This window comes from Triturus cristatus, chromosome 11 (genome assembly GCF_964204655.1).
Source record: "Triturus cristatus chromosome 11, aTriCri1.1, whole genome shotgun sequence".
In the NCBI taxonomy this organism is placed as follows: Eukaryota; Metazoa; Chordata; class Amphibia; order Caudata; family Salamandridae; genus Triturus; species Triturus cristatus.
Window position 1 is genome coordinate 624,862,722 of NC_140594.1, and position 22,153 is coordinate 624,884,874.

The window sequence follows — 22,153 nt, forward strand, 5'->3', positions numbered from 1 at the left end:
TGTAAAAGTACTCTAAAATAATTCATTCTTGTCTGCAGATGTGCACAAACGACATGAACAATAGCCTCTGTGCACATGCATACTTAGCATGAGGTATATTCTGTCAGCACATGCAAGCACATGTAGTGGTGTATGTACAGGCACCACTTGTGGGTACAAGAGTAGTCTGCATATGCAGACATGTAAAGTTCTATACAGCTCTTAACATATTTACAGGCGCAAAGCATAATGCATACATACTTTCGGCAGACTCACTCGTGAAATGATGGATGTACTGTGAAGAAACACCAAGGCCCTCGGTTGGCCGGACTTTGCAGCAGAGATATAAGATATAGGAGAGTCAGAATTTAGTTTACTCGCTGGTATCTCCATTGCAAAGCACGGCCATTACGAGGTTTTTCCCCTCCAAAATGGAGAATAACTACTCGCACCCAGATTTACCGGGCTTTTCCTGAAAAAACTCTAGGTGAAAAACACTGACATTTTCTGCCTGCCCTGAGCAGGTAGAAAATGTCAGTGGGCCTGGTGGGGCTGGTGTGGGTGTTGAATGGAGTGGAGGGAAGGCTTGTTCCTGTCCTCGTGTAAGCATTAGCTGCTCTCCCTGGACTGCTGCAGTAATTGTGTTGGGGGAGGGTAGAGGGGTTGCAAAGTTGTGTTGCTTGCAGCAGGTCCAGCCCCTGCAGCATCTCTGAGAGGCCCTTTGTCATCGGGCCGGAATTATCAGGTCAGGAGATTTCAGGTCCAATAATGATGATCCGAAAACTGCCATAAATGCAAAGTATGTTATTTGATCCAGAGTTAATGTTCTGGGTGAAATTACATATCTTCGTAATGAGAGCCTAAGTGTGGACTGCACTATCTGCACATACATCCTGGCTTTTATCAATTGTTTAAACACTCATGGAGATAGATGTGTTTATCATCTGCACATGCGCACAGCCGAATTGTTGTGTGTAGTCCTTCAACATAGTCAAGAAGCGGACGCCTCCGAGTTGCATACAATATGAGAAGTCATACTTCCTTCACATTTGGGAATCTGCCAGAATCAGACTGCTTTGAGGATTGAAGTGAAGGGAGTAGTCAAAGTGCTGTTAGTATAGACATAGGAGGTCACACCAGAGTTCAAGGTTCAGAGGTTGTGGCATATGTTGGAGGTTTTTGCCATTGGTCAAAATATTCTTCAGATTAGAGGCATGGCAGAGGTCAAATTGCTCTTGACACTTAAGGTAATGCCAAAGTCATTGGCGTCCATGAAATTGGAGGTCAGACTGATGTTAGAGGGCATGGAAGATGTCAGATTGTTTTTCGGACTGGGTGTGACAAGAGAGGTGAAACTGCCCCGGAAGCTGTGGCAGATGATACATTTCAGGTAAAGGTATTAGATCATGGCACGGATCAACGCGCCATTGCGTTTACAGGTTGTGACAGTGTTTGTGAAGTGGCTTTACTTGGAGACTATAGTTATGTTTGAGGGTCAAGTGCTATTCGGGTTCAAGGTGACAGTGACTTTGTGGATGGTCATCATCGCAGCGGTAAGAGTACCCTTGGGCCTGGAGAGCATCACAAAAGACAGAGGGTCCTTGAGGTCATCTGGATTTCAGTGGTTACATAAAATGTTAGCGGGCTTCAAGGCTAGACATAACTGTGCCACAGAAACTGGAGGACGTCAGAGATCAGAGCACCTCCAAGTAGAAAGAGTGCCCTTCAGGCTGGAGATGAAAATGACACAGAAGCTCAATATCACGGCACAAGTCAACTTACTCTTGAGCAGGAGGAAAGATTGAAAGGGGGGCAAGGCTTCTAGATTATAATAGCTGTACGAGTACCTTTATGATCAGACGTTATGTGTAAGGATTTGAGATGATGAGAGTGGTGAAATAGTTTGGAATTCTGTGGTTGTGTAAAGGTTGAAGGTCAAGCAAAGCTCAGACTCCCTTGTGACTCATGGCAGAAATTGGGCTTAATTCGGAGATGTCCAGCGGTTGAAGTTCAGGAAGATGTTGAAGTTCAGGCAGAAAGTCGAGATTAGGTGACTTTGAGGATGAAGGATAGAGCATATGTTGCTAGTCAGTGACAACATTCAGAAGTGAGGTTAAGGCCTGGCAGAGACTGAAGGATCAGAAAAGTAGTTGATGGTCTGGTATAGGCTGAAGGGTAGAGTACATTCAGTTGGGGGGTCAAGTAGAGATTAAAGTGCAGGCTGAGACTGGAGGTCAGGGACAGGTGAGAGTACTTTGAGGGTGGTGGTCAGGAAGAGGTTTAAAGTTAGGTAGAAGCTGAGGGTCAAGCAGATGTGGGTCTTGCAGACATTGGAGGGCAAGCAGTGGTAGGTCAAGCAGAGGTTGGATGTAGGTAAAAGATCCAGTAGGCGTGCCCTGACAATGGAGGTCAGGCAAAGCATTAAAGCTAATGGTTAAAGCTGACCCCAGGCTGACACTTAAGGTCAGACAAACGTTAGCGTTAAGGCAGAGGCAGGGGCTCAAGCAGAGCTTGGAGGTAAGGCACAGGCTGGAGGTCAGAGTGGACTATGTTGGGATGATATGTTAGCTGAAAGTGATACAGTCCCTTTCCCCAGTTTTTCCACATGACTGAGCTCATGCAACTCTTCTGATTGCTCTGACATAAAAGAAACATACCATTCATCTGTGATGGAGAAAGAGAATAGTCCCGTTCATTGTATCGGCGGTCACCTTTCAGACAACGACTCTGGCGCCTTGATCCTTCCAGCATGTTAACAATTTCACTCCTGTCGATATTCCGCAAAGCAGTGTACAAACTCTCCACTGAAGAAAAGGAAGAAAATAATTATGACATACATAAAGAATTGAGTATACACGTCATACATTTCACAAACTAAGCAAGGCCATCATAATGTCGTAAGTGAACATCTGTAGCACAGAGGCATGCAGGCGTGCAGCAACTTTCTCCAAGGGATGGCGTAAGATAACTTTACATCCCTGGGGGCTTTTTGATAACTTATCTAAAATTCAGAGTGGTCATACAACAAAATAGTACATTTGTCGTTCTGATCCGGCTGCGCCCCTAAGCATGTCGCTGCGACTATCTATTTGCACCGTCAGAGCTCAGTCAATCTTCTTGAGTTTGTGCACAGAGTCTACCATAGAGGGTATCTGTATATGTAGACTCATAGGTTGTCGTTGCAATTCTTTGTGTAGATTCAGAACTTCCTCCAGTGATTCTTTATCTGTGTCCCTTCAGAGTTTGTTTCATAATGGTTTCTATGTGTGTGCTACGTCAGTTTGCCTATCTGTAGCGCAGTTACAGCACTTGTCAATCATTCTCCATCTGTGCTGTCAGAGAAAGCCTCAGTTTGTCTTGCCATGTGTGCACTGTCAGTGCTAGATATAAAACTTCTCTACTGATGAGCAGGCAACACTTGGCTCAATCTTTCCCCATTGGTGCACAGCTTGAGCTTGTCTCTGTAATTCCCTGTGCACAGTCAGAGCTTCCCTCTACTATTATATATGCATATTGACAGGGAAAAAGATCAGGAGCCTTATATCAAAGAACCCAGTTGTTAGTAGGTCATGCTTCCAAAGGTACGCAGGGCCCTCGATCATCCATCTATAAGGTATGCTAGCTTAGAACATATGTGGCTGGGTATTAAACAACATGAAGCGATTTGTATTGAAAGACTGCCAGAGGCAGTGCAGGATTCAACCTGACCCACAACTGTTTCTCATTCAGAAGTGACATAATGCAGTCTGACTCGTACTGCTGTGTGTACATGGATGGACCCTCGGTTTCCAAACCTATTTGTGGCACATCTGGACAGTGACTTCCATGACATCTGCGACTGCAAAACTTTAAGATGCCTCAGAAAAATTGATCATCTTCTGATGTGGACTTTTGGATAACAGGAGCCCATACAGTTCTGCAGAAGATTTGACATTTCTTAGAAACAACCATCACCATAAAAGACAAGTGGCTAGCAAACACAGTATACCAGAAACCAACAGACAGCTCTCTGAAGAGCACTCTGCTTGAACCTGCAGCATGCCACATTATTCAGCCAGGATTTATGACGCAACCGGATATGCTGAAGTCACATCAGAGAGGGACGAAAACATAATCGAAGACCTGACTTTATAAACCACGGGTAAAACTACAGAATTGTGGATAACCAAATGCACAGAGAAACCAGGATCACCTGGAGCAGCCTCTCAGACTATGAAGTAAGAGAGGCCTAAGATAGTCCCACTTATCACGTACAACCCACAGTTTGAGACCCTACACATGATTGCTAGGAAATTACCACCTATTCTACAGCAAGATAAGCAATTCGAAAAGGTCTTTCCAGACACCCCCCCCCCTTAATTGACAACCAGCAAGTGTCAAACGATTTATGGAAAGAAGCAGATGAGACACACATACAATGGAAAAGGGAACAATGCTGTGCAAAAAAGAGTTGTCTAACCTGACAATGCTGTGAAAAAATAAGAGGTGTCTAACCTACCAGAACATCCACACTTCTAATACAATCAAGCAACAACAGCACGCGAGGAAAGACTACAAAATTAATCAAATATTCGTTTGTGCCTCCAGAAATCTGGTATGCTTAATCATGTGTATAAAATGTTCGAGGGGGGAGGGGGTAATTGATTGGATAAACAAGCCATGTGCTACATAAGCAAATTCATTTTCACCAGCACTCTCATGAGTCCAGACAAAGATAACGCTGCTATTGAACACTTTGAAAAACAATGTAGTACCTCTAGGTAAATTTGTGACAGATCCGGAAAGGAATACTTTTGCATATAAGAGCGCACAGCTGTTCCATATACAGAGAAGTGGTCTACACAGGCACAACAACTCTTCTTCATGAGTCACTGTAAAACACCCACACCTTTTCCCCTATCCTCAGAGTGCACAGGCTGTAACATTCTGGCCTGACACTGCACACTCTTTTCTGAGGCACTCATCTGCCTGGGGAATAACCTTGTCCCAGATCATCCAACCTACAGAGATGCTGAACTGAAATATAACTGGTTCGACCCAAGCTCATCCAACTTTAAAGAAGCACCCACTTAAAATGCAACTGTCTGTACGCAAGCCCTGGCAGTAATCCAGGAGTGATTGACCTAGCATGGGGAAACCGTGCCCAACCTCTAGCTGCACACACTTTGACATCATATGCTACTGATCCCACCTCACACCTTCAAGCTTCTATAATGAAAGGAAAAACAGATGACTGACTATGCCTACCAATGCTAAACTCTGGTCATCAATCTAACTTGTTACTGAATCTGACAGTGTCTACCCTTCTTTCTTGTGACACTAGCAAACAGGTTTTGAAACTGATTGTATTGTTCTGCCCCAATAAGAATACTAATTATTGCAATTTTAGAAGACTAAAGTAGCACTCCCACACAATATATGGGTAAAGTACCCAACTGATACAAGTTGTCAGTTCTTATTCAGATCATATATGCCTGTCCTGTTGTCAAGAAAGATAGAGTTAATTCCTTCAAATGATTAAGCTGTCACATGATAAATCCAGGACCCTTGGAATAATCGCTGTTTTTCATCATTTCTTTATTGATGCAGGATAGTAAGTTCCAAATACACGGACCAGCCGACACGTGTTTCGTCTTACAAAAGACTTTTTCAAGGCTGGAAAAAGTAAATACAAAGACTAAATGCATCCATTTCTTGTACAAAATCTTAAAATAGGTTAAACAAATCACTATACAAGAAATCATAACTAAGTGTTCACCCAAATAGGTGATAGTCCGAGAAAGGAGACGTGGGTAAGAAAATAACCAAACTTCAAAAATCAATTGTTTGATGTTAAAATCCAGCAGAGGATGAAGAAACTTAAGTCGCAAAGCGTGAGTACCCCACTAGAGACACCCAAAGCCTATAGTTCTAGTAGGTCAATAATGAAAAGACGAAAATTAAGAATGATAGACGTGTGTCTTAAACAATCGGAAGTTCACAAAACAAAAATTAGAAAGATTGATATATCAACCCACCAATAAATTCAATGCGGTAGTTGATAATATATCCAGTCATGTGGTTCATAAACACGAATTCCCATGTAAAACCATCATATGTATGGTCACACCATCTGAAAGATGGACAAAGCAATAGATAAAAGCTAAACATTCTCAGTAAAAGATCATATGTTATGGCTCGATTATACATGAGCACAGTGATGTCACAACATAAGTACACCTAACTGTGCGCGACGAACATAAGCATTGCTGATATATTGTGGCAATATATCCTCCATGAATAACCACCAAACGTAGTAATTTGCTACGTGTGCAAAGCTTCGTATAAGATCAAAAGAAGATGGATTTAATTTGTAGACCAATAGTACCAGTGGAAATGGCGGTATAATTGACCCATTCTGAATAATCATATAACCAAATGCACCCAGAAAACTGTATAAAATTAACTGTCTACTAGTAAAAAGTACGTACAAACTCAACTATGTATTTCTCCAATGTAATGAACATATGCGCAATGTGCTAATACCTAGATAAGAGTGTACTCCCAACCTAGAATAAACAACTCGAACGAGAACAAAGTCATCCCGCATAGAGAATTATAAACATACCCAATAGAAATATGTGCGCTGTCTTATCTCCAAGTTGAATAGTGAATAAAAAGTCAACAGTTAGTATCTCCAATGTGCTGCTTGATATAAGTGACGTGCTGACTCCTTGATAAGAGTGCACTCACTGCCTAGGATCAAACACAATAGATCAGAAACAAAGTCATCCCGTAACGTATTGGGTTAACGGAAAAACATTATCATTAGGTTTTGACACATTGGTCAATAATTCTTACTTGTTACCGCCGGTCGAGAGATCTGACCACCTTCCGCACCGTTCAACTACTCGGCGAACGCCGAAAAGTACATCCGTTTAAAAGGATAAATTGCCGGTATCACGTGATGTACCATGGAGTCACGTGTAATTACGTTTCACAAAGCCAAGTTCAAAAAAGAAAAAGGACTGCATAAAACCATCGCCGCCATATTGGAGTGATAGGTACTACCAATGTGTTATATGTTAAAAACACACTGCAAGAAGAAATAGCAAAGCACAATTTAATATATGTGCGTAACGATACGTGAATAATGTAAATTGTGTAATATTATTGAATTAGGGTCAATCTCGCAAATAAATCCACACGAAAGATTAATTTATGACCTATTCTTGTTAAATGGAAAATAAAATAAATCGAGCCAATAAAACATGGCCACATCCCACACCGGTAAACCACGTATTAAATGGTTAATCATAATCAAATGTAGGAGCCGTCAGAATAAAAAAGACATATTATGGGGATCAACTTATTCGAATTAATATCGGCTCAAACGCATATGTTGCATGTGAACCAATGGCATGAATCACCAATACTCGATAAAATACCGGAGTGTTTATAGAGTGAAGGACAAAAGGAAGAAAAAACAAAAGTACAGATGCCTATATCAAATGTAATGGTGGTTAGTTTTGGTGCTCATCATGAAAGTGTTAGAATATTAGATTACATCTACATTTTACATATCATTCATGATCTTGTTACGTGAGTTCATTAAACAACTCCAAGAAAATATAACACAATCAGTTTCTATGAACGGTACAATGAGATCACACTTCCAAGTCATAAGTTATCACCAGAGGTGACCATATAAACAATTGACAAAAATTGACACAGTTTGCGCATACAGTCAAATATGAGTGTATCTTTTGAGCAATTTGACAACAAATCACAATATGTGTGTACCGTCAAGTGTAAAACACTTATAATCTGACAGACGTCATTATTGAAGAGGACCTATCAGACAGTAGATAATGGATAACATGACTTGAGTATGGAAACACAATGAAACCAATCATCTAACAATTGGAACAGATGTCACCCAGTACAAGGAGAATCCTCTCCCATGTCATCCTTTAATCTTTTAAAAATACATGAAGTTCTCTATCTGTATTTAAACCCAAGTCAACCGATCGTAGCTTTATCAACCATTTGGCTTCCAGTTTCCTCAAGGCCAAAGTTTTATCACCAACTCTGGGGTCATTTTTAAGTATCGCAATCCCATGGAATCTAATTCCTAGAACTTCAGAATCCTTGTGTACGGTGTTATAATGTGCTGCTAGTGGATATTCCCTGTTATTGTTGCGGATAGCTCTGATATGTTCCTGAATCCGCTCCTTCAGTGGCCTGATGGTACTCCCCACATAAATCAGTTTACATTGGCAAATGATACAGTACACTGTGAACTTAGTATTACAGTTTATGAACTGATAAAGTGTATGTGTCTGCCCATTGTTATAACTGAAGCTCTTAAGTTTGTTTTCCGCAAATTGGCACACATTGCACATGGTGCATTTGTAAAACCCCTTGGGCTGTTCCGGTAGCCATGTATTTTTCACTTCCACCTTGTTGGCCTTAATAATGGAAGGACTTGGGGCCATATGTAGGAAACAGTTTTGCGATCGCAAACAGTGCGATTCGCAGGAATCTGGGTGTTTGCGATCGCAAAACATACGTGAGCCATGTAGGAAAGGTATACGCAGAAGAGCTGTGCGAATCGCTAATTTAGCGATTAGCTATTTTGCGGAAAGTGGAGTCTGCGAATAAATCAGCGTAATCGCAGTCTGCGCACCAGTATTAGCGAAAATCGCTGTTACCGAACTCGCAAATAGCGATAGCGCAAAATGACATGTTCAGAAAACTCGCAAATAGCGATTATGCAAAATTCGCAATTTTGCACTTCCCAATTACCATCAACACTGAGCAGGTGGTAACCTACTGCAACCTATTTAAACAGGCCCACAATGCCACAGGGCCTTTCCACCATGGCTGGGCTGTACGTGATAGCCAGGAGGCTGCGAATCAGGGATGCCACACAGAGACGGAGACGCCAGGAAAGGATCTACAGAGCACGCATCACCCTCTTCCAAGTGACCGATGAGGAGATCCATGTCAACTACAGGCTGCACCCAGACAGCATCCTGGATTTAATTGCTGAACTGACACCCATACTTGACCACCCCACACGCAGGGCACACTCCATTCCCACCCATGTACAGGTGCTGTGCTCACTGCACCTCCTGGCATCAGGTAGTTTCCAGGGGGTCATTGCCACAGCAGGAGGTGTCTCCCAAAGTGCACTTTCGCGCTTCTTCCACGCTTTCCTGGATGCAATGGTACAGAGGCTGCATCACCACATACAATTTCCTAGCACAGCACAGGCACTGGATCAGACCAAGCAAGATTTCTACCAAATTGCACAATTCCCCCATGTCATTGGCTGCATAGATGGGACACATATCGCTATTTCACCCCCCTCACATAATGAGTATGTATTTCGCAACAGAAAGTCATATCATTCCCTGAACATCCAGGTGGTGTGCAATGCCCAACACTTAATCACTGATATTGTGGCCAAATACCCTGGAAGCACACACGACTCATTCATGTTTCGCCACTGTGCATTACATCGCAGACTCACAAATGGTGATTTTGGAGAGGGCTATCTGCTAGGTAAATGCCTGTTAAACACACACAGAGGCAGTAGAGTGATGCAGTGGCAGGACACTATTGAACATTAATCTGCTTATGCCCCGCAGGTGACAGTGCGTATGCTGTACGAGACTACATCCTCACACCGTACCTGAATCCATCAACTGCAGGTGAGAGGGGGTACAACAGCGCACACAGAGCTACACGCTGTGCCATTGAGAGGACATTTGGAATCCTAAAGAGCCGTTTTCGATGCCTCCATAAGAGTGGTGGAGCGCTACAGTACAGCCCTGAGACGTGTTGCAAAATAGTGGTTGCCTGTGCAATGCTACACAACATCGCTACCAAGAAAGGAACCCCAGTGGACCTGACAGACTCTGAATCATCAGATGAGGATGGAGCAGCACCACATCGCGCTCCCGCAGGAGGTGCTGGTGCAGCTGCCGGACGTATGAGACGTGATGAGATCACCCAAAACTACTTCTAAGTGAGTAATGATGACACAATGACACTGATTGGTGACTGACAGGGATGTTTATTTCTGTGTCATCAGGCATTGAGTGATCTCACGTTGTGACGTTAAAGTCCCTGCATGCACTTGTTTGTGTCACAGTGCAAAGAGTAACAACAGACACTGAGTCTACATGGACTGTGTTGCATCACACATGGCCATTAGTCCCTTGTGTCCCTTCACCTCCTACGTGCACGGCCTGGTGCGCCTCGCTGTGTGCGCGCTGTGCCCTCCCTTGACTCATCCTCCACTGTGCTCTGTCGTGCACTCCTGCGTCTTTCCTGTGGTATTGGGGGAGTGATGCTGCTCCTGCTCGATTGTCCATCAGTGTCCGTGGCTGCAAGTGCACCTATGCCACCTGTGGCGGTTGCGCGCATCTGGTCCACCGCATGTGTGACCTGCACCAAGACACTGCCCACGTCCTGGCAGCAGTGGGCCATCTCGCGCTGCATGCCAACACATCTTCTGGCCAGCAAGGATGTGGCGGTTGTGTGGCGGTTCACAGCCCTTGTGTATAGGTCCAGCCGTGTGTGAAGGCGATGTCTGTCCCGGCGCCGCGCTGCCCTGTCCCTCGCTATCTCCCTGCACAGTCCCTCCAATGCACCAGTCATGGCCATCACTCCTGCGCGCAACTCGGTCATGTTGTGGTTATGTGCTGTCAGCTGCCGTTGTATTGACCTGATTCCCTTCACTTGCAGGCGCTGCTGCTTCAGCATGCTGCCCTCCAGGCCCGAGAACACCGTGTCCTCTTCAACAGGAGCAGTGCTGGTGGACGGCCGTTCCCTGCGTCTCATCCCTCTCCCTACTCTTGATTGTTCAGGGGACTGTGTTTGTTGCAGTCCTGCACGCTGCCTGTGCACTGGCTGTTGCTCCTCTGCTGTGTCTGGTGCCTGTGTCTCCAACAGTGGTAGTGGTGGGACAATTATGCGACGCCTGCATGGTGCTGTGTCGGCAGTTGTGGCTGCGCCCTGATCCTTCTGGCATGCCTGGTCCTCCATCTCAACTGTTGGCTCACATTCAGCCTCACTATCCTGTGTTGGTGGTGGTGCTGTGGATTAAATGACACACATTAGTACTGTGTCCTGTGTGGTATTTGTCATGCATTAGTTTCAAGCAATAGAATCTCATGGGTACTATCGGTCTATTTCTATCTCTGCATGATGGAGTCCTTCCTATTCCACCTGTCTGTGTCTCACTGGCACAGTTATCAGTGCATGTGACTACGTTTCCCATAATGCATTACTGTGTGTGCTGTGTGACATTTACTGGAGTTGCAGTCAGGTTGCCTTTTGGGGGATGTGGGTGGTTTGGGGATGTAGCAGGGGGTCTTGCCATGCACCTTACCTTGTCTGGTGTCTGGGTGTTCTGAGCTGTCCAGGTCAGCCACTCCACTCACGCTCTCAGGCTGCAGTGTGCCCTCCACCAGCTCCTCCAGGGGTGTCGGTTCGGTTGCAGTGGAAGGGCCCCCACCGGTTTTTTTAGCCTCTGCCAGTCTTGTTGCCACCCTCTCCTTTGACCTCTGACGCATGTCATACCATCTTTTACGTAGGTCCTCCACACTGCGGTGTGTGACACCAATGGCATTCACTTTCTCTTGGATGTCACTCCAAATCTTGCGCTTTCTGGCCTCAGGTACTCTCAGGGAACTTTTCCCAAATAGGAGATCATGGTTGCTGACCACCTCCTGTGTGAGGACCTCCAGCTCCCTCTCACTGAATTTCTGTTTCCTCTTCCTTGATGGTTCCTCCTGCTGCTTTTCAGTCCCCTGGGAATCCATTTGACTGGTTTTCAAATGCAGAGCTTCACTGTTCTCCTCTCCACACAGGCTCTCAAACAGCTACTGGCTCACACACAGCTGCTGGCAATCAGGTGCAGCATGGGCAGTCACACTTCCTGGTTGTGATGTCATCATTCTGCACCTGAATTGCAGATTCCCAGATTTGCGATTCCTTAATAGCGTTCTCGCAATTAAGGAATCGCTATTAGGGTAATCGCAAAATAATTCTGCGAATTTTTGCGCATCGCTAATTATTCGCTAAAATCTACCTACATAGCTATTTGCGATTCGGAATTTGCGATTCGCGAAAAATCGCAATTTCCGATTCGCAAATTTCATTCTACCTACATATGGCCCTAAGCCAGTTGCGTAAAGTTCTACCCCTTTTGTAGGTGATTCTAGGTTTGTCAGCAATGTATGGCACTATATCTGAATCTAACTTAAGTATGTGCCAATGTTTTGACATAAGTTTGAAAATCAAATTGCTATGTGAGTTGTATTCTGTTATGAGTGTCAATTGTTTGGAGCGTATCTCACCTTTCTTGTTCTTTGCTTTATGTTGAACTTTAAGCAATAAGAATACTGACTGATCAGGTAATTATTAACTGTCTACCAGCCCAACAATGTGAATGACTACGGCAGCCCCACTGATTGCCCAGGCAGACTGACTCAGCATGTGACTAAACCGACATTTGCACTTCTTTCCTTGCTATTACGTGCATGCCACTCAGATGCTTCTGGCATGGATGACCCACAGGTGAACCTAGAAGGTAACAGACTGCCCCAGTCCCACTGTCCTTCTAGAGCAAGCATTTACAATGCAACAGGTCTCGCAATGACATTATTTTGAGCTATTGGCATTGTAAATGACATTGTTTTTTTTTTTTCCCTTTCGCTAAGAGGAAGGGTACACAAGCATTTGCAATGCAATAGGTTTCGTAATTGCGAGAATTTGAGCTATTGGCATTGTAAATAGCAATGTATTTTATTTATTTGTTTAAAAAACCTGCAATAATAAAAGGTATTGTCATTTACAATACTAACATGTTAAAGTTTCGAAAATGCGAGACCTATTGCTCTGCCAATGCTTGTTTTCCAATGTTCAGGGGGACAGGACTTTATAATATTTGTTGTCGTAGACGTGTGGCATGCCAGGCGCCATCAAGCACTGTGGGCGGCTGAAATGCCAGAAACGGGTCCTAGGAAGCTTGTTTCCGTTCCAGGGAAGACATGGCTTGGCAGTTCGGGCTGGACTGTTCCCATGAGGCACAGGGTCAGACTGATTTGCATATGGCCATGTCTGAACTGGGGTGGCAGAGTGGGCTAAAGAACGGTGATGGATTAAACCCAGATCAGTTGACTGGGGGTGAGTGCTTGCAATGTTCAACACTCCGTCCATCATTTCCTTTGGTTTTTGCTTTGTTCGCTATAAGTTGGCAGGGTATGCTCAGACGTGAGTCCCTTGCTCACTTTGCCACTGGATTCAAGCAAGCCTGGCTGAAGACGGCTGAAATGCCAGAAACCGGTCCTAGGAAGCTTGTTTCCGGTCCAGGGAAGACATGGCTTGGCAGTTCGGGCTGGACTGTTCCCATGAGGCACAGGGTCAGACTGATTTGCATATGGCCATGTCTGAACTGGGGTGGCAGAGTGGGCTAAAGAACGGTGATGGATTAAACCCAGATCAGTTGACTGGGGGTGAGTGCTTGCAATGTTCAACACTCCGTCCATCATTTCCTTTGGTTTTTGCTTTGTTCGCCATAAGTTGGCAAGGTATGCTCAGACGTGAGTCCCTTGCTCACTTTGCCACTGGATTCAAGCAAGCCTGGCTGAAGACGGCTGAAATGCCAGAAGCCGGTCCTAGGAAGCTTGTTTCCGGTCCAGGGAAGACATGGCTTGGCAGTTCGGGCTGGACTGTTCCCATGAGGCACAGGGTCAGACTGATTTGCATATGGCCATGTCTGAACTGGGGTGGCAGAGTGGGCTAAAGAACGGTGATGGATTAAACCCAGATCAGTTGACTGGGGGTGAGTGCTTGCAATGTTCAACACTCCGTCCATCATTTCCTTTGGTTTTTGCTTTGTTCGACATAAGTTGGCAGGGTATGCCCAGACGTGAGTCCCTTGCTCACTTTGCCACTAGATTCAAGCAAGCCTGACTGAAGACGACTGAAATGCCAGAAACCGGTCCTAGGAAGCTTGTTTCCGGTCCAGGGAAGACATGGCTTGGCAGTTCGGGCTGGCCTGTTCCCATGAGGCACAGGGTCAGACTGATTTGCATATGACCATGTCTGAACTGGGGTGGCAGAGTGGGCTAAAGAACGGTGATGGATCAAACCCAGATCTGTTGACTGGGGGTGAGTGCTGGCAATGTTCAACACTCCGTCCATCATTTCCTTTGGTTTAGTGCATGCGTCATGGACAGATGATTAGTAAACATCTACCAAAGCTATCGCACTGTTTCACTATTGCCACTTCTGATAAGTTGACAGTATAACTGCAATAAACAATTTTCATTAATAACCCAACACCTACTTGTCTGAGATGCAGCAACGCAGAAGGCCTGTTTCTTCATACATTATGGAGCATCCATAAGATCCAAAGTTATTGGTATAGGATATTAAGAGAGTTAAGCGATATTATCTCCCCCCATTGTTGCTCCAGAGTGTGCCTGGCAACACTGATCTTCAGATAAAATTATTCTGTATGCTGAGTTTAGTAGTGGAGCAACACACCGCAAGGCTGAGGAGTGGCAGCACAGGGATGGCTATATGTTTGTGTAACAGAAAAGTGGTCCATGGAGACAGGGGGTGCCCCAGAACTTTGAGAAAGTATGGGGTCGATTTTAAGAATTCTATGTCAGGACTGGAGGCGAGGATTATGCCTTCATTCTTCACTTTAATGCACAGCAGTGAAGATAACAAGAAAACTACATTTCCCATGGGACAAAGGGAACATGTAGTCAACAACAAGAAAACATGGCAACAACCAATCACAGCCCATAAGTCCAGTGTCCAATCAGGGATCAGGCTGCCCAACATAGTCCTTCAACAGTGTCCTCTCCTTCTCTTTCTTCGCTGCTGCGCAGCAAGTTAAGTACTATTTTACCTTGTTTACTCTTATTCGTGACTTTATGGAATATTATTTGGCATTTTCTGTGTCGAGCGCTGCTCGCGCCGCTCTGTTTAATTTGTGATCGCGCTGCATTGTTGTGCGTTGTGCGTGTTGCTTTGTTTAGTGCCGAAGTTGCTTTGTTTGTTTTACGCCGATAACGCGCTTTCTTTGATCTAAGGCTTCACGCAGCGTGTGGGCTTCGCTGCGGGGAGTGAGCCGTGGGCGCGGTTCTCCGCGCCTACACGGCTCCTGCTGGCTCCGGACCTCCCGCCGCTAGAGGGCGCGGGAGGCAGTGCGGGCGCGGCGCATCGTTTGATCTCTCCTCAGAGAGATTCAAACGTCGCACCTGCGTTTTTCTTGTGGAGCTAGGTCTGAGGGTGACACCTTCGTGGCTGTAACGCGGCAGGGAGAGTTTGTGTTGCCGTTTTTGGACATTGTGCCCCACGCTCTGTGCCTTGGCCCATACTGTTGCATAAGGCAGAGCCTGTATGAGCAGCTGTGTGCTGTTTTACGCCTTGCGAGGTCTTGTATGTTTGGGGTGCATGTAGAGGGACTTGACCCAGACCTGTGGGCCCGAGAAAGGGTTGCTTGAATTTTCATTTACCAGCATATTGTCCTCTGGGCTTGAACCCGTTAATTCTGGGGTTTCACCGCTCTGTGAAAGGATTTGGCTGCCCCCCAGCCTGTGAAAACCTGTTGGCACACTCAGTGAGACCCACTTGGTGGTATTTGTCACGACATTAATCAGTCCTAAGCGTCATGGAATATTATGACGATTACCAGGAGGAGGAAGACCCCCTCGCTGATATGTCCTGGGGCGACGCCTTTCATGAGGCGATGGATACTTCTATTTACAGGGCAGTTGATCAGGCCATTTCCCCTTAGAAGACAGGCTCTCGCGCCAAATTGAGCAGGCTTTTTCCAAGCTGTCTCAGCAGATTGCTCCCCCTTCCACCCCGAATCCATCCACTTCTTGTCAGGACTCACTCTCTTCCCCTCCTCCCAAACGTTCCCGCGAGGACGGCGTTGGTGGGGATGCGTTTGACCGCCTTAGACAGGCCTTCATGGCTTCGCGACCGGCAGTCCCCCCTGCTCCGTTGCCGGTTCCTCCGTCCAATCAACTTCCTGGGACATTCCAGGATCCCCCGAGCACCTCTGATATGTTGGACCCCATCGACATCGTCCATCCTCGCTCCTCTGAGTGGGCCCCGGCTGACAAGGTAGCCTCTTATGTGGCCGCCCATATTCGGCGCCCCCTTGAGAAGGAGGCCCGCAACTGTTTGCGGGCAGAGTGCCCTCGCCCCTCTCTGGAAGGCAAGGTGGCGTTGACTCCAGAGATTGACCTGCGGATGGGCACTTTTCTCCAGAAGTTTATCAGGGACCCCAAAAAAGGCATAGATAGATCCTGGAGGGCCTGCCAGGATAAACTCCTGGACGCCCTAGGCCTGATTACAAAAATATTGGATATGGGGGAGGAGGCAAAGGAGTCAGGCTTTATCATTTCCCCTGAGACCCTTTCAGGTTGGGCACAACGCGTGGTAATTTTCATGGGCAATGCTAATTGTGCCCTCTCTACAGAGCGCCGCCGGTCTCTCCTCATTAAAATTGACCCCAAATTAGGGGATCTGGCGGATTCAGAAGTGGGCCCTGTTGCCCAGGGCGGTCTCTTTGGCGAGCCTTTTGTGAAGGAGCTCGGTAAATTTGTCAACACCTTCACCTCACTAGACCGAGCGCAGTCTACTATTAAAAAGGTGTTGCCCCGTGTTTTTCGCGGGGCCGGCCGAGGAAGGGGCCGGTCGCCAGCAACGCCAGACCAACCAGAGAGGCTCCGGACAATACCAGGACCAATCCAGGTTCGGGAACTTTTACCCCACTTGAGGAAGGCGGGGTAAAGGGAGAGGATACCGCGGTGGAGCTGCAGCCTCTAGCCCAGGTGAGAGTTCTCCCTTCTTCCCCACAAGACATAGGGGGGCGGTTGGCAAGGTGTTTCCCGGTTTGGGTGACTATCACACAAGATGCATGGGTGTTGAAAACTGTGAGAGGTTTCCACATAGATTTCGAAGGGACTCCAGTGCAAGGATCCCCCCCGCCCTATCCAGTTTTCGGTGCAAGAGACTCTCTTGGTAGACAAAGAGGTTTCCTCTCTTCTCCGGAAGGGCGCTGTCTCCCGTATGACTCAGCACCCCAGGGGGTTTTCGAGCAACATTTTTCTAGTCGACAAATCCGATGGGGGGGAAGAGGCCGGTGATAAACCTGAGCGACTTCAATCAATGGCTGGTTTATCGTCATTTCAAGATGGAGGGAATCCATTTCTCAGGGTTGTCCTCCGACCCCTCGATTGGATGATCCTTTTGGACCTCAAGGATGCCTATCTAGTGGTTTCGATCTTCCCGCCTCATCAACGTTTTCTGCAATTCCTCTGGTGTTCCCAGACTTACGAGTTCACGTCTCTCCCCTTCGGCCTCTCGTCGGCCCCTTGGTGTTTCACCAAGGTTCTCTGACCGGCGAAAGAATTCCTATGGTCCAGGGGTGTCAGAATGATCGTTTACCTCGACGATCTTCTCTTGATGGCGGCTTGCCCTCGTCGCTTGCTGCTACAGCTTCAGATGGCGGTATCACTCCTTCAGGACCTAGGGTTTGTTATCAACAAGAAGAAGTCTCTGTTGCGGCCGACCCAGAGCATTACATTTTTGGGATTCGTCATAGACTCCACTACCTCCACACTCAGCCTGCCCAGCAGGAAAGTGACCAAATTTCACCACGAACTGCGTCGAGTGCTGGTCAAGCAGCGAATTTCCCTTCGCCAGTTGGCTCGGGTGGTGGTTCTACTGTCTTCTTCCATACAAGCCATCTTCCCGGGCCCGCTCCATTACAGGGCTCTGCAACGCCTCAAAGGTTTTTTCCTTTGCAAAGGGTTTCCGTATTCCCACAAAGTCCTTTTGTCTGTCGAGGCACGGTCCAAAATTCAGTGGTGGTTGGACCACATGGAGGCGTGGAACGGAAGGGCAATCTTCGGTTCCGCCCCGGACATGGTTATAGAATCGGACGCCAGCAGGCTCGGTTGGGGTGCCAGGTGCGGAGACCTCTCTACAGGAGGATTGTGGTCACCCGACGAACAGAAATTGCACATAAATTGTTTGGAGCTTCTGGCGGGGTCCTTCGCAGTACGCTGTTGGACGAGAGATTCAGTGCAGTCTTGTGTACTGCTAAAAATCGACAATATTTCGGCGGTCCGTTATGTGAATCATCTGGGGGGAACCAAGTCAAAGGCCCTGTCGGATCTGGTGGCAAGTTTTTGGCAGTACTGCCTAGACAATTAGGTGTCTGTTACGGTGGAGTATCTCCCGGGCCGAGAAAATCTGGAAGCCAATTTCCAATCACGTCATTTCAGGGATTCCAGTCTCTGGCACCTGGATCGGTCGGTGTTTGCGAGGCTGAACGCCCTTTGCAGTCCTTTTTCGGTGGACCTGTTTGCATTCCGATTGGATCACCAGATCCCGCGCTTTTTCAGCTGGCGGCCGGATCCTCTGGCAGAGGCAACGGATGCTTTCCTCCAGCCTTGGAGTGCGGAACTGGGCTACGCCTTCCCACCTTTTGCGATGATCACAAGGGTAACTGCGCAGGTTCACAGACAGGCAGCAGATCTGGTGGTGATCACACCGCTGTGGAGGTCTCAAGTGTGGTTTCCAGTTCTTCTGGAACTTTCTTGGGATTTTCTGATCCTACTCCCCCAGTTTCCGACTCTCCTCATGAGTCCGGACGGGTCTCCCCATCCTCTAGTGTCCACGAACTCATTGAGGCTCATGGCGTGGTGGATTTCCAGAGCAGATGGGAAGCCACTGACCTTTCGAGAGAGGCTGAGTTCTTTATCTCGAAGGCGTGGGCGGACAGTACTGTCAAAAGGTACAGATCCGCATGGAACAGATGGACCTGTTGGTGTTTGCGACAGGGTTTCGATCCCTTGGTCGCGGACGTGGTGCATATAGTGAACTTTTTAGCTCAACTAGCCTCCGAGGGTTTGGCTTATAGATCAGTTAATACCTTCCAGTCGGCTATCTCTTCTGGTCACATCCCAGTGGAAGGGGCTCCGGTGGGTGAACACCCCTTGGTTTGTCGTCTTTTGCGGGGCATTCGCCTGCCCTACCCCCGGAGCCACGCTATTCCACCCTTTGGGACGTGAATCAAGTCCTAAACCTGTTTTTATTCTGGCAATAGAATAGGTATCTCTCCAGGAAAGAATTGTCTGCAAAATAGGCAATGTTTCTGTGCCTCATTTCTTGTAGGCGGGTGTCCGACGTACGGGCTCTGGACATCTCTAACAGAATCTTTACTCCTGAAGGGGGAACCTTTACGTTGGTCAGACGCACTAAGTGCCATACCAGATCCATTTCCTACCCACAATTTCCAGATTCCCCGAAGCTTTGTGTGGTTCGTTGTCTTACGGCTCATGAAGAGATGACGGAGGAATTCTGTCCCCCTGGGGAAAGACAGCTTCTCATCTCACTGCGGAAGCCTTTCAAGACGGTTTCTTCTCCCACGATTGCCAGATGGGTTCGTTGGGTAATGCAGGAAGCCGGTATCAGTCTTACCCAATTCGAGGCGCACTCCGCTAGGGGTGCCATGGCTTCTAAAGCCTTCAGTCTGGGAGCGCGTCTTGAGGATATTCTCAACGCGGCAGACTGGTCTTCGGACTCCACATTCAAGCGGTTTTATTTCTTGTTGATTCTGAATATAGCTCATTTGGTTGTGGGCAAGCTTTAAACAAGCATAATCCTCGCCTCCAGTCCTGACATAGAATGAAAAATTTCCTTGCTAACGTAACGGAAAGTTTCAATTCTATTAAGGACTCGGAGGCGAGGATTATCCCGCCCAGAGTTCCTGGAGGAGACCCCTCCCCGTACTACAGTAAGTAAGGTTGTTACTTCAAATGCTTATATCTTTCTTGGCAATGTGGATGACTCTTTTGTGATAAATTCTCAGTGATTCCTCCGGTAATTCTTTCCTCTTGTCCTCAGGCTCGGATTCCAACAAACAGGATGCCTGAAGAGTGGAGAAAGGCTGGCTGCGCGCTCAGAAAGAGGAGGAGAGGACACTGTTGAAGGACTGTTGAAGGACTATGTTGGGCAGCCTGATCCCTGATTGGACACTGGACTTATGGGCTGTGATTGGTTGTTGCCATGTTTTCTTGTTGTTGACTAAATGTGCCCTTTGTCCCATGGGAAATGTAGTTCAGGTGTGAATGGTTGATTGACTAGGTGTATAGGTTTAAGAGTGCAAGTGGAAACAGTTGTATGGGTGACCGAGTGTATTTATTTGTGTGTTGGTGAGCGAATATATATTTTAGTTGTACATCTTCAACAAACTAAAAAAAATAAAAGGCATTGTACGTGGGAGTTGGTGTATATAAATAAGTACGTGTAAGAGTCAGTGATTGTGAGAGTAACTATATGAATGAGTGTATAATTGTAATGGTGATTTTTTAACATATTAACTATGAGTTACTATGTGTTTGAATAAATGAGGTGTTTTTGGATAATTGTATAAGTAAGTAATTGTAAGTGTGATTAATTTTTTTCATGAGTGAGTAGGATGACTGCATAACCGACTAAGATGACTGCTGATGTGTCAATGTCTATATATGTGTATAATTGCATTTGATAGTGTTCTATTAATTAGTGACTGCATGTATAAATGATTCTGTTGTTGAATGGGTAGATGCGTGAGTAGACTTAGGAATCAGTGAGTGGGTATGTAGTTACTGGTATTGGTGTGTCAATGGTTTCAAATATGGTACTCTGTATTTTACAGTGAGTGATGAAAGGTTATACTAGTGTAAGATTAAGTATATCAGATTGTCACGTGGATGATGTCATCAGTGATGTCATTTGAGATGTCATCAGTGATGTCATCAGTGATGTCACTGACCATGTCTTGAATGATGCAACATGTGACATCATCAGCAGTGCATTGCGGGCGCGCGAGTTATAGTTAGCAGCACTAACTATAACGGAGGAATTTCTATGGTTTTGTACGAGTGAAATGGCCAGCTAACTATAACACCCCTGAAACCTATGTTTTTTTCTGTGAATTTCTAAGGTTTTTTAAATGCTAATATCTAACTATAACTTCTCTGAAACCTATGGTTTTTTCAGTGAATATATATATAGATGTATTTTTATGTGATTTTGTGATCTTAAAGAGTAGTGCTCCTTTTATCACAGACATACCATTACATTGATTTATATCACAATAAGTCTAGTTTGGTATTTCAACATTATTGATTTTCTTAGCCCGCTATGTTGTCTCTGGATTTTACTACAACATGATGATATTTAATTATCAAGAATTAGAATCATGAAGGAGTTCGTAAAATATAATATCTATTTTCTATTTTACGTTATTATTGCAGAGTAACCACTGTAAATTTATTGCCGGATTAGGAATTTAATGTATTAGACTATTACTGACTTATTTGTGATTTTACTCAAGGTTTTAGAGTGGTTTTAATATGTATAACTAAGGAGACAATCTGCATTACATATACATTTGGAGGAATATTTGTAATCCGTGAATTCACTAAGCAACATTCTGTTTTCCAGTTTTATGATCACTAGGAGTCACATGGTGCGGAATTAGGACTAATTAGCTGTGTGTTGCTTAATGGGAGCAAAGCCTCTTGCGGTGGCCGAAACGCATCATACCGTCATGTAAAGAAAAATAAAGCGGATTCAGCACAAATCTTTTGTGTCGTGTCCCTGTGGTGCTTATACAGCGCATTGTCTGGGACTGTCCTTGCTGGCCTTCCAGCACTCTCTGCGGTGCGTTATCCAACGGCTGAGCCACGCCGTATAATGTCAAAGAGCAACTTCCAAGGAAGAATGGATCGCACTCACGGGTAGGTTCAAATTTCCTTTAATTTCGGCAATTTCAGATTCTTACGGGCCAAATACCACAAACTAACGTGTTTCGGTCTTCCTGAGACCCTGTTCACGGTTCACAAACAGCAATGTATTTAGACCAATTATGTACACTGTTATTCATTACGTATTTCGTGGTCATTTCCTGTCAATACATCGCTATGCTTTCTGGGAGACGTAGTTTCAAAGGAAAGAAATTCATTCTAAATGCAGTGACACTGTGCGAAAACAACTATATATTCCAATCAAGCATGCTATAATCAAAAGGTATTCGGTGTCAAATGAGAAGATACTTCATAATACTTTTGAGTCGTTATACATATATTGAGTC

At 45.8% G+C, this 22,153-nt stretch overlaps 1 protein-coding gene across 5 annotated transcripts in view; it reads right to left on the reverse strand.

The window, feature by feature from the left end:
- The window catches only part of ANK1 (ankyrin 1), an 826,509-nt gene that overhangs the window by 179,906 nt on the left and 624,450 nt on the right, over positions 1-22,153 (reverse strand). For all 5 annotated transcript variants that reach the window (XM_085634053.1, XM_085634051.1, XM_085634052.1 and 2 more), the window contains one exon: positions 2,637-2,783. In XM_085634053.1, coding sequence (XP_085490179.1) covers positions 2,637-2,783 — 147 coding nt within the window. The remainder of the gene's footprint in view (positions 1-2,636; positions 2,784-22,153) is intronic.